The sequence below is a fragment of the Mesoplodon bidens genome (assembly GCF_964165515.1).
Source record: "Mesoplodon bidens genome assembly, chromosome: 8".
Taxonomy (NCBI): domain Eukaryota; kingdom Metazoa; phylum Chordata; class Mammalia; order Artiodactyla; family Ziphiidae; genus Mesoplodon; species Mesoplodon bidens.
The window spans coordinates 60,406,728-60,419,936 of NC_138165.1; the positions used below are offsets into that span (position 1 = coordinate 60,406,728).

Here is a 13,209-nt window from a genome sequence, read left to right on the forward strand (position 1 = left end):
ATTATACAGTATTGGTCCTTTTCTGACTGGCTTACTTCACACAGCATAATGTCTTCAAGATTCATCCATGTTGTAGCATGTGACAGAATTTCCTTCCTTTTAAAGACTGAATAATATTCCACTGTATGTGTACACCACATTTAATTTATCCATTTATCTGCTGATGGACACTTGGTTTGCTTCTACTTCAGGGTTTTGTTTTTTCTTTTCTTTCTTTCTTTCTTTCTTTTTTTTTTTTTTTTGCGGTACACGCGCCTCTCACTGTTGTGGCCTCTCCCGTTGCGGAGCACAGGCTCCGGACGCGCAGGCTCAGCGGCCATGGCTCACGGGCCTAGCCGCTCCGCGGCATGTGGGATCTTCCCAGACCGGGGCACGAACCCGTGTCCCCTGCATTGGCAGGCGGACTCTCAACCACTGCGCCACCAGGGAAGCCCTCTTTCTTTCTTTATTTATTTAATCTTTGGCTGCGTTGGGTGTTCATTGCTGTGCGCGGGCTTTCTCTAGTTGTGGCAAGTGGAGGCTACTCTTCGTTGTGGTGCACAGGCTTCTCACTGTGGTGGTTTCTCTTGTTGCAGAGCATGGGCTCTAGGTTCACAGGCTTCAGTAGTTGTGGCACGTGGGCTCAGTAGTTATGGCTCATGGGCTCTAGAGCGCAGGCTCAGTAGTTGTGGCGCATGGGCTTAGTTGCTCCACGGCACGTGGGATCTTCCCAGACCAGGGCTGGAACCCGTGTCCCCTGCATTGGCAGGCGGATTCTTAACCACTGCACCACCAGGGAAGCCCTACTTCAGGGTTTTTGTTTGTTTTTCTGGAGAGAAAAATGTTCTAAAATTGACTGCAGTGATGGTTGCTGCACATCTGTGAATATATGAAAAACTATTAAGCAGTACACTTAAGTGGGTGAATTATATGGTATATGAATTTTATCTCAATAATGCTGTTTACAAAGAAGATAAATAAGGAAATAGTAGAACGGACAAAAATGGTGCATATATAAAAGGTACACACAAAGAAGTCATATAATATGAAGTCACCCACAAAAGGTTGATGATTCAGGAAAAGTAATAGTATTCAAAACCCTACATAAAAATGTCATTGCTATCATTCATCTCTTCTCTCTATGGTTTTGCAAATATAATGACTGTTATTTCAAATGATTATTATTTTTGATGGGAGAATAGGACTCAGTGTATTCTTCTTAAGCAATAATTAATTCACTTGAAAAGCAAGTCTCACATGTGCTATAGTTTTTTTTTTGTGTGTGTGTGTGTTTTTTTTGTGGTACGCGGGCCTCTCACTGTTGTGGCCACTCCCGTTGCGGAGCACAGGCTCCGGATGCGCAGGCCCAGCAGCCATGGCTCACGGGCCCAGCCGCTCTGCGGCACGTGGGGTCCTCCCGGACCGGGGCACGAACTCGTGTCCCCTGCATCGGCAGGCGGACTCTCAACCACCACGCCACCAGGGAAGCCCATGTGCTATAGTTTTTAGTGACTACTGAAGATGATGTCATTGAAAATTTATGAATATTTGGCAAGGTGTGCTTTGAATATCTGCCTTTTTAAACCATCTGACGTCGTACTGCCAGTGACAGTCAAACAAACTTCCTGAACTTAATAACATTACTTAGTAGACATGTGCTATGTTCCCTGAAGATGCTGTAAGTAATCGATATAATCCATTTGGGGACTACAGTAGTCTGGGTATCGCACGTTTAATTCTTTAATAATGAATTAAAGAGACTGAAGCAGGTAACAAAAAACAAGCACTCTGAATCTCATTAGTCCCAATGACTGATTCACCATCTGTGACAACCTGAGCAAATTTCACTAGAATTTAAACCAAATTTAATCAGCTTAGCAGAAAAAATTAAAATTAAAAATGAAAGTAAACTATTCAAAGGTTACTCCATATTTCTCTTGGATCATTTTTGTTGGATTTTCCTTTGAATAGCAACATTTTTTACAACTTGTTTTTGGAGCAATTTTAATTTTGGGGGTGGATTATATTTGTGGTAAACCTTTTAGAGGTAGAATTACAGAATAAAAAAGTACAGCAGTTTCATGTTTTGTTAAATATCATCAGACTGATTTATAGAATCAGTTTTCATAGGCCTAGCACCCAGCAATGTTTGTCTCTCTGCTTAGTGTTAACTGTTTTGTCCTCCTTTTTTGGTTAAGGTTGCCTTAATTCTCATTTCTTAAGATTGTTGGGGAGAGTGAACATTTTCTCATGTGATAATTTATTATTAGTTCTTGTCAAGTGGGTAAACTACTCATTTCCATGAATTATTTGTGGAGTTCATTCTAGAACTCCACAAATAATTATCATTAATACTATCGTTCTAGAACATACAGAAGTGACAATAATGTTTATAAGCTTTTATCAGGCATCTGTCACATTTCCCCACATCTTGATGCTTTCTTTTTGAAATCTGTCTTAATGTAACTGTGCTGAATCTTTATATCAAAATAACCTTTAAAACATTCATCTACTCTTTGATAATGCACTTCATATCTTGAATCCTAAATCAGTGAGAAAAATAAAGCAATCAGAAAAGTATTTTCATAAACTCTTCACCACACCTATCTACATACTAATATCTGAGCCCATGCACTCTGCTTTTCCTTCATTTACCATACGTGAATCCTCTGCATCTTATTTATGGCTAACCGACTTCCATTTGAGTGTTTACTCTCATCCTCCTTGAGGACCTTACAACTCTACCCCCTCTCTCCAATAGCAACACACCTCTTTCTGCTGTCTTTCATTTCAGCATACAAACACTTCTTTTTTCAATTAAGAACAGGATACTCTCTCTTAACCTCATTTCCCCATCCCATATACTACTGAAATTCAATGCTCCCCTTAGGGATGCAATTCTCAAACGTTGTCTCTATTTAGTGTCTCCAGTTCCTCTCCTCCCATTCTCTTGCCCCTTATCTCTTAAAGTCTTCCCCCATAGTTAATGATTTTATTACCTATTTAGGGGTTTGAAATATATATACAACAAAAGTACCCAGAAATATATTACACATTTTAAAGAATTATAAGATGAAGAACTATGTAACCTCCATTTGGATTAAGAAAAGAACTTCACTAAGTTTCCACACCTTTCCTCACCATGTACCTCTAACTATTGTATAGCAGTGCTCCACACGTAGGTTTAACTTTTTAAACAAATTGTTTCTGAAGGTGTTTTTTTTTAATTATTGAAGTTTGAGAATTCTTCATATTCTCTCTACATAAGTACTTTTTCAGATATTTGGTTTCCCAGTCAGTATATTGTTTGACTTTTCATTTTTATTCTGTTGTGTAGCCAGTTTCCATCTGGTATAATTTTCTTACTGTCTGAAAGACTTCCTTTAACATTTCTTGCAGTGCAGGTAAGCTGGTGATTAACTGTTTCAGTTTTTGCATGTTTGAAATAGTCTTTATTTCATATTTGTTTCTGAAAAATATTTCTACTGGTATAGAATTCTGTTTTTTCTTTCATAACCCCAAATAGAGATGTTGTGCTACCGTCTTCTGGCTTGTATTGTTTCTAACAAAACGTCTATCGAATTCTTATCTTTGCTCCTCTATATGTAACGTGTCTTTTTTTCTCTGGCTACTTTTACAATTTTCCCTTTATAACGTTTTGAAAAGTTTCCTCCATATTTCTTTTGCCTGAGTTTGTCGAACTTTTTGGATATGCAGGTTTATGATTTTCATAAATTTTGAAACATTTCAGCCATTACTATTCAAATATTTTTTTGTCTGCCCATTTCCTCTCTTTGGAGGATGCCAATTGCACATGCATTAGGCCCCCTGAAAAGCACTGATGCTCTGTTCATTATTTCCTAGTCCTTTTTCCTCTGTCTGAATTTTATACTGGCATTGTTTCAGTCAATTTCAACTGACTGATTTTTCCTCATTATTAGCCTTATTAGTTTCTCACTTCCTTGCATACTTCCTAATTTTTGATTGGATGCCAGGCATTATGAATTTAACCTTGTTGACTGTTGGATATCCTTGTTTTTGTTTGTTTGTTTGTTTTGGCTGTGTTGGGTCTTCATTGCTGTGCGCAGGCTTTCTCTAGTTGCAGCGAGCGGGGGCTACTCTTTGTTGCGGTGCACGGGCTTCTCACTGCGGTGGCTTCTCTTGTTGCAGATCACAGGCTCTAGGTGCGCAGGCTTCAGTAGTCGTGGTGTGTGGGCTCAGCAGTTGTGGCTCATGGCCTCTAGAGCGCAGGCTCAGTAGCTGTGGTGCACGGGCTTAGTTGCTCTGTGGCATGTGGGCTCTTCCAGGACCAGGGATTGGACCTGTGTTCCCTGCATTGGTAGGTGGATTCTTTTTTTTTTTTTTTTTTAGGTTTTATTTTATTTTTATTTTTTTTAATAACAAATTTAATCAGTTATACATATACATATGTTTCCATATCCCCTCCCTTTTGCGTCTCCCTCCCACCCTCCCTATCCCACCCCTCCAGGCGGTCACAAAGCACCGAGCTGATCTCCCTGTGCTATGCGGCTGCTTCCCACTAGCTATCTACCTTACGTTTGGTAGTGTATATATGTCCATGCCGCTCTTTCACTTTGTCACAGCTTACCCTTCCCCCTCCCCATATCCTCAAGTCCATTCTCTAGTAGGTCTATGTCTTTATTCCTGTCTTACCCCTATGTTCTTCATGACATTTTTTTTCTTAAATTCCATATATATGTGTTAGCATACAGTATTTGTCTTTCTCTGACTTACTTCACTCTGTATGACAGACTCTAGGTCTATCCACCTCATTACAAATAGCTCAATTTCATTTCTTTTTATGGCTGAGTAATATTCCATTGTATATATGTGCCACATCTTCTTTATCCATTCATCCGATGATGGACACTTAGGTTGTTTCCATCTCCGGGCTATTGTAAATAGGGCTGCTATGAACATTTTGGTACATGTCTCTTTTTGAATTATGGTTTTCTCAGGGTATATGCCCAGTAGTGGGATTGCTGGGTCATATGGTAGTTCTATTTGTAGTTTTTTAAGGAACCTCCATACCGTTCTCCATAGCGGCTGTACCAATTCACATTCCCACCAGCAGTGCAAGAGTGTTCCCTTTTATCCACACCCTCTCCAGCATTTATTGTTTCTAGATTTTTTGATGATGGCCATTCGGACTGGTGTGAGATGATATCTCATTGTAGTTTTGATTTGCATTTCTCTAATGAGTAAAGATGTTGAGCATCCTTTCATGTGTTTGTTGGCAGTCTGTATATCTTCTGTGGAGAAATGTCTATTTAGGTCTTCTGCCCATTTTTGGATTGGGTTGTTTGTTTTTTTGTTATTGAGCTGCATGAGCTGCTTATAAATTTTGGAGATTAATCCTTTGTCAGTTGCTTCATTTGCAAATATTTTCTCCCATTCTGAGGGTTGTCTTTTGGTCTTGTTTATGGTTTCCTTTGCTGTGCAAAAGCTTTGAAGTTTCATTAGGTCCCATGTGTTTATTTTTGTCTTTATTTCCATTTCTCTAGGAGGTGGGTCAAAAAGGATCTTGCTGTGATTTATGTCATAGAGTGTTCTGCCTATGTTTTCCTCTAAGAGTTTGATAGTGTCTGGCCTTACATTTAGGTCTTTAATCCATTTTGAGCTTATTTTTGTGTATGGTGTTAGGGAGTGATCTAATCTGATACTTTTACATGTCCCTATCCAGTTTTCCCAGCACCACTTATTGAAGAGACTGTCCTTTCTCCACTGTACATTCCTGCCTCCTTTATCAAAGATAAGGTGACCATATGTCCGTGGGTTTAACTCTGGGCTTTCTATCCTGTTCCATTGATCTATCTTTCTGTTTTTGTGCCAGTACCACACTGTCTTGATTACTGTAGCTTTGTAGTATAGTCTGAAGTCAGGGAGCCTGATTCCTCCAGCTCCATTTTTCGTTCTCAAGATTGCTTTGGCTATTCGGGGTCTTTTGTGTTTCCATACAAATTGTGAAATTTTTTGTTCTAGTTCTGTGAAAAATGCCAGTGGGTAGGTGGATTCTTAACCACTGCGCCAGCAGGGAAGTCCCCCTTGTATTTTTTAATAATATTTCTGAGCTTTGTTCTGAGCCACAGTTATCTGGACACAATTTAATCCTTTTGGGTCCTGCTTGTTTAAGGCAGGACCAGAGCAGCTTTTAATCTAAGGCTAACTGTCCTCCACTACTGAGACAGTATTCTTTTTTTTTTTTTTTCTTTTTTTTTTTTTTTTGCGGTATGCGGGCCTCTCACTGTTGTGGCCTCTCCCGTTGCGGAGCACAGGCTCCGGACGCGCAGGCCCAGAGGCCATGGCTCACGGGCCCAGCCGCTCCGCGGCATATGGGATCCTCCCAGACCGGGGCACGAACCCGTATCCCCTGCATCGGCAGGCGGACTCTCAACCACTGCGCCACCAGGGAGGCCCGACAGTATTCTTTTAAGTCCTCTACTCAATGCCTCATGTGTTATGAGGTTTTGACATACTGGCTGGTAGGAATTTAAACTGTTCCTGTCCTTGTGTGAGCTCCAGGGATTGTTCTGCCTGTTCCTTTTGAGTGGTTCTTTTCCTGGCCTTGAGGAGTTTTTGCACATAAATGCACCGGTCAGCAATCAACTAAGACTCAAAAGGGTCCCATTTAGATCTCCAGAGCAACCTCTTTGTAACCCTCTTCTCTTCAGTATTCGGCCCTGCAAACTCTAAGTCACCTTGGCTTCCTTGGACTCCTAATTCCATCTCCTTAACTTAGACAGAGGGTTTTGCTTGGGTTCCTCCTCCCTGAGATGTGGCTAGGAAACTCTCCCCAGGCAGGAAGCTGGGGCAATAGTAAGACTCACTTGTTTGTTTTCCCTCTCTCAGGGTTTACTGTCCCTCACTGCCTAATGAAAACTGTTGTTTCATGTATTTGTCTCTAGTTTTAAAGTTATGGTAGGAGGATAAATTTGGTTTCTATTACTCTATCATGGCTGGAAATGGAAATCAAGAGGATGTAGGTTTTTAAGATCCTTTCATCAACATGTCTGATATTGTCCCCAACACTGATAAGTAAAACACAGGAGTTGTTTTACATAGGAGTGTGAAACACAAGAGCTGTTTTACACAGCAGTGTAAAACACACTCTCAAGGAACAGAAATTATTCACAAAATAAAATAAATAGAATATGCCAGAGGGGCACTTCCAACACAAACCTTTTCTGCTTCCTAAACTTGGAGTATCTCAGGGGATCGCTTGTTATCTAGGTTACCTATGGCCTGAAGAAATAACAAATAAAATGGCAAGCCATTCAAATTCTTGGGCTGTGAAGAAAGTCAGGATGGATTTTGAGAAACAATTTGGAAAAGCTTAAAATTTACTTGAGGAAGAAAGCTGTGAAAATCTAACGAATAATTCAAAAGTGGGTGGGAAGATTAAGAGATGTACTCCTTTTTCCTTATGTTTAAAAAAAAAAACCTAACTGAGTTTCTCCTTACCTAAGTTCTTTCCCTTCTGTCTTTCAAAAAAGTACTACCTATTTTTGAATAAACACTCTTCTTGACCTTTTATCTGTAAGACTTCACGAACTGCGAAACTTGTAATTTCCGGGCTTCCCTGGTGGCGCAGTGGTTGAGAGTCTGCCTGCCGATGCAGGGGACATGGGTTCGTGCCCCGGTCCGGGAAGATCCCACATGCCGTGGAGCGGTTGGGCCCATGAGCCATGGCCGCTGAGCCTGCGCGTCCAGAGCCTGTGCTCTGCAGCGGGAGAGGCCACAACAGTGAGAGGCCCGCATACCGCAAACAAACAAACAAACAAAACAAAACAAAAAAACTTGTAATTTCCTTCTTAGAGTTCTTTATTTGTTACTTTGGCCACATTGTGGGGCTGGCTTATTTATTTATTTATTTATTCATCCATTCATTACAAATTATTTATTTATTTATTTTTGGCTGCATTGGGTCTTCATTGCTGCGTGTGGGCTTTCTCTAGTTGTGGTGAGTGGGCGCTACTCTTCGTTGCAGTGCATGGGCTTCTCATTGCAGTGGCTTCTCTTGTTGTGGAGCACGGGCTCTAGGCACACAGGCTTCAGTAGTTGTGGCATGCGGGTTCAGTAGCTGTGGCTCACGGGCTCCAGAGCACAGGCTCAGTAGTTGTGGTGCATGGGCTCAGATGCTCCGTGGCATGTGGGATCTTCCTGGACCAGTGCTTGAACCTGTGTCCCCTGCCTTGGCAGGTGGATTCTTAACCACTGTGCCACCAGGGAAGTCCCTGATTTAACTTTTAAACCAGAACTTATGAACAACGTAATTAAAAATATAGAAAATATAATGTTTAGAATATATGATTCCTAACAAACTTCACATATTATGTGTACACTGAAAAATGACTTAAATGAAGACACCAAAATTTAACAGTGATTATCTCTGAGTGGTGAGATTGTAGCTGATTTGCTTTTTCACCCTTTTTTACATTTTGAAAATTTTATATTTTCATATTTTCTACAATGACTCTGTATTGTATGTATAATCAGGAAGACCCAAACAAGTTAAACAGAGAAAGCACTCTTTTAACGGACAAAGTGTAGATGTAGAATTATTTTTCCCAATAGAAACTCACTGAGAGAGACTGAAAAATGAAAAGATTTTTGTATGAAATATCACCTCTCTTCCTTATTCTTTAAAGGTATCTACTTAAAAATTATTAATCTAAAATAGAGACTTCCAAAAAATAAAAATAAAAAATAAAATAAAATAGAGACTTCTCTGGTGGTGCAGTGGTTAAGAATCCGCCTGCCAATGCAGGGGACACAGGTTCGAGCCCTCATCCGGGAAGATCCCACATGCCGCGGAGCAACTAAGCCCGTGCGCCACAACTACTGAGCCTGCGTTCTAGAGCCCGTGAGCCACAACTACTGAGCCCGCATACCACAACTACTGAAGCCCGTGCGCCTAGAGCCCGTGCTCCGCAACAAGAGAAGCCACCGCAATGAGAAGCTCACGCACCTCAACAAAGAGTAGCCCCTGCTCACTGCAAGTGGAGAAAGCCCACACGCAGCAAGAAAGACCCAATGCAGCCAAAAATAAATAAATTTATATTAAAAAATTACTATTATCACTCATTTTTGGTGCGTTTACAAGAAATGGAATAGCTATAAGCATCCTCTTCCCTTCCTACTTAACATTATTTTTGTCCATATAACTTAATTTACTAATTAATTTTGCTGATAAATAAAAGCTGTTATATCCAATGAAGAGAAAATAAACATTCTGAAAAGGCAATGTTTTAGGACCAGAAGTAACTTTCTTATTACATTTTATTTCTCTAGGCTAAGTGTTAACAACTTCCCTTTTAATAACAACAGAAGTAAAATTTCACTAAAACATGTGGTTCAGATTGAGACTTTGTTATTGACAATTATTTCAAAGGATGGCTGAGGCAAACAAAAAACCAAAATGCAAAACTAGAAGTTTAGGAGAAATTAAATGAATCCAAGACGGTTCCAGAAGTAGGACAAAGGGGACACTAGAGGAATAGTAGTTTACAAAATGAGGAAAAACAGACTATGCAGATAGAAAAGGGAAAAAGACTTAGAAGTAGGTTTTCTTTTTCATTATTTCATAAAGATTCTGTGAAGCCCTTTTTTTAGAGTTCTGAAAAATAAAGGTTACAGTCTCTTCAAGTTCCCCTCTCTGTATGCTAGCCCTTTGAGATTGCAGATCAAAGACAAAAGTATATTCTCCTTTTGAGTTTCAAGATAAAAATGGGAAAATAAATGGTAACACAGGAGGAAAAAAAACCCCAAATGGGAGCATTTTGAAAATATTATCCAACTAGCCGGCCCATTTTTGCAGACTGTAGGAATGAAATTAGTTTTTTTCTCTACATCACAGACTGACAGAAATACCATGATTTGTTGTAAAACTAGTTTCCCTGACTGGTACATGGCTTGCTGAAAGTGACAAGACACATGATTTGTATCAGGCTAAATCCTCATAGTACACATAACAACACAATCCAATCCAAACACAAAATTGCCTCAGTGATAACTGACTGGTTGAGCTGAAAGTAAAGATAATTCAAATTCCACTTTTCTGCATAAGGAGCTGCCACAAGAAAATGGATTGCTAAGCAACTCAAGCTAAGGAAGATAATTTTCAGAACAAAGGCTCACTTAGTGTTCTTATAGAAATCTTATAATCTGGTAATGTTTTAGTAAAAACATGAGTGTTTGGATCAGGACCCTATAGCTTAGAGTTTAAGATATACTTTCCCCCTTTGAACAAACTGAGATTTATTATACTTGCTGGTATGGAGTAATCAACACAGTTTTAACCTTAGGACACTGGGTCTTAGATGAAATTTTACAATGACAGATATTATGACTTTCTTGCAAATGTGTAAAATATTACTGGGTTATGGCGACTAGTGCATAGCTGAAGCATACAGATGAAAAAAAGGGCTGGTTAGCATAGGTCAGTGAGTCTCAACTCTTATTGCCAGAAGAATCACCTGGAAGGCTTTAAAAAATAATGGGAAATTTTAACACAGTATAAATTTCTATTTTCAGGACTTCCCTAGCAGTCCAGTGGTTAGGACTCCGTGCTTCCATTGCAGGGGACGCAGGTTCAATCCCTGGTCAGGGAACTAAGATCCTGCGTGCTGCACAGTGAGGCCCCCCAAAATTTTTTTTTAAATTTTCACTGTGCAGCAGCTCTACCACAAAAGAGCTGGGGCTCATCATTGTATAAAACTCCGAAGTTGCCTGTGAGATTTCAACCAACTTGTTGTTTAAAAAGCCTGGGCCTGGGCCTCCCTGGTGGCGCAGTGGTTGAGAGTCCGCCTGCCGATGCAGGGGATACGGGTTCGTGCCCCGGTCTGGGAGGATCCCATATGCCGCGGAGCGGCTGGGCCCGTGAGCCATGGCCGCTGAGCCTGCGCATCCGGAGCCTGTGCCCCGCAACGGGAGAGGCCACAACAGTGAGAGGCCCGCGTACCGCAAAAAAAAAAAAAAAAAAAAAAAAGCCTGGGCCTTTTCAGTTTGTGGCATCCACAGAGAGGAGGAAATACGTGAGTTCCTCAGGTGTGTATGTATGTGTGTTTATGACAACAAATAAAATGAGAGTCAAGTCCCCATTTTCCCAAGCAGATTCAATGAAGCAAGTACTGCAACCCCTTCTTCACCCCTAAATACCATCTGTAACCATAACTGGGTGACAACCTCTTATCAGCAATCCTACCTTCAGACCCCTTATTAAAAAGAGCACCAAGGCTACTTTGGCAACCTTACAGAAATGTCATGAGAATAAATGAAAGACTGTAATCCACTCTGAACAGCAGACTAAAAGTACCCAACTCAGAGGAAGACTATATATATATATTTTAACACATTAGGCTTATCAGAGAAGTTTCTGTTCTTTCAAGTTAAGTAGCTAATGGAATACTTCACGACTTGCTTTAATATAGACCTACTATCATTTGCTTCTCATATGCCTCCCTCCTCTTACTGATGAAAAAGGAGCTCCCCAGAGCCAGAACGATTCCAGCAAGATATTTTGCTCTTGAAGTTATACACAGGAAATACATTCTCCCCAGGCTCTTACAAAAACCTTAAATATTAACACATAAACGCTCTTAACTCTAAGATCTATGGCCAACTATTGATTCCCCTTAGGTGAGTAAAAGGAGACTGGCCTACTACCATCAGGCACATGAGAGAAAACTTGATTCTCCATTGGTTTACATATGGAATGCCCTGCTTATACTGATTTTGTTAAAAGAAATGTTAGATAAATAGATTGTATTGTAGTTTTTCTATTCTAGATTAGAGAATGATCTCAGGTAATGCCCCTTAGGCAACTTTAAAATTAGCAACAGACCACAATCCTGATAAACAATGAGGAGCTATAAGATTAAGCTTTTTATTCATACTCACCTTAAATTATTTTGTTGACCAGGTGGAATGATGCTATAGTAAACTGGCATTCCTGCTGTAGGCATAGATCCTTGATTAGACTGATTAGGGAACATAACAGGCTGTTGATAAGTCTGATGGGCAATTCCTTGAGAACCTTGAGGCAGTGAAACCTAAAATTTGAAAGGCAATTTAAAGGCAAAAACATTCTTTAAAACCTTGCAAATGTTAATGTCTCCAGCCTCCATAAACTTTCAAGTGTGAGCAGTTAGGAATAAGGTAAAACTGCCAATAGGCTGTCCTGATAAGTTAGTTACAGCATTACCACTTTATTTCAATGTTCTTTTTAGCTGGTTATTGTTTTCGGTTAGCATTTATCAATAGTACAGTAGGCTAGGAGTTATGACTCATATCCCAAAGTAGAAGTTATCTTATTATTTTTTATTTTAAAATTTTATTTAATTATTTAATTTTTGGCTGCGTTGGGTCTTTGTTGCTGCACGCGGGCTTTCTCTAGTTGCAGGGAGCCAGGGCTACTCTTCGTTGTGGTGTGCGGGCTTCAGTAGTTGTGGCAGGTGGGTTCAGTAGTTGTGGCTCACGGGCTCTACAGCACAGGCTCAGCAGTTGTGGTGCATAGGCTTAGCTGCTCCGCGGCATGTGGGATCTTCCCAGACCAGGGATTGAACCTGTGTCCCCTGTATTGGCAGGTGGATTCTTAACCACTGCGCCACCAGGGAAGTCCCAGAAGTTATTTTAAAAAAGAAGGTTTCCAAATAAGGATGACCCTTTCACATGGAAAGAGTAATGAAATTTACCTCAGGTAGAGCTAAGTAAAACTCAGATAGGGTACTAATGAGATACACTGGATCAGAAAGTGTGAGCTCTGAAGCTTAAGATATCTAGATGTGATACTGACTCAATCAATTTTACTATATATGTGACACTGGGCAAACGACTTAACTCAGATTCTGAGGCCCCAGAGTTCATTATCTGCAAAAAAAGGATGCCACCTCCACCTCAGGAGGGGTATTATCTCCATTATAATCTCCATTTACAGGATCTAGCACAGCAGGCATCTGATGAACAGTGGATCTTTCAATCCTCTGTTTTCCACATTCATCTATATAGAAACCACATGAACATAATCAGGACTTCCCTGGTGGTGCAGTGGTTAAGAATCCACCTGCCAATGCAGGGGACACAGGTTTGATCCCTGGTCTGGGAAGATCCCACATGCTGTGGAGCAACTAAGCCCGCAAGCCACAACTACTGAGCCCTCATGCCACAACTACTGAAGCCCACACGCCTTGAGCCCGTGCTCCGCAACAATAT

The 13,209-nt window shown here is 40.5% G+C and overlaps 1 protein-coding gene across 11 annotated transcripts in view; it reads right to left on the bottom strand.

The window, feature by feature from the left end:
- R3HDM1 (R3H domain containing 1) overlaps window positions 1-13,209 on the bottom strand; it is a 114,236-nt gene that overhangs the window by 26,756 nt on the left and 74,271 nt on the right. For all 11 annotated transcript variants that reach the window (XM_081241591.1, XM_081241596.1, XM_081241590.1 and 8 more), the window contains one exon: window positions 11,899-12,050. In XM_081241591.1, the coding sequence (XP_081097717.1) occupies window positions 11,899-12,050 (152 nt within the window). The remainder of the gene's footprint in view (window positions 1-11,898; window positions 12,051-13,209) is intronic.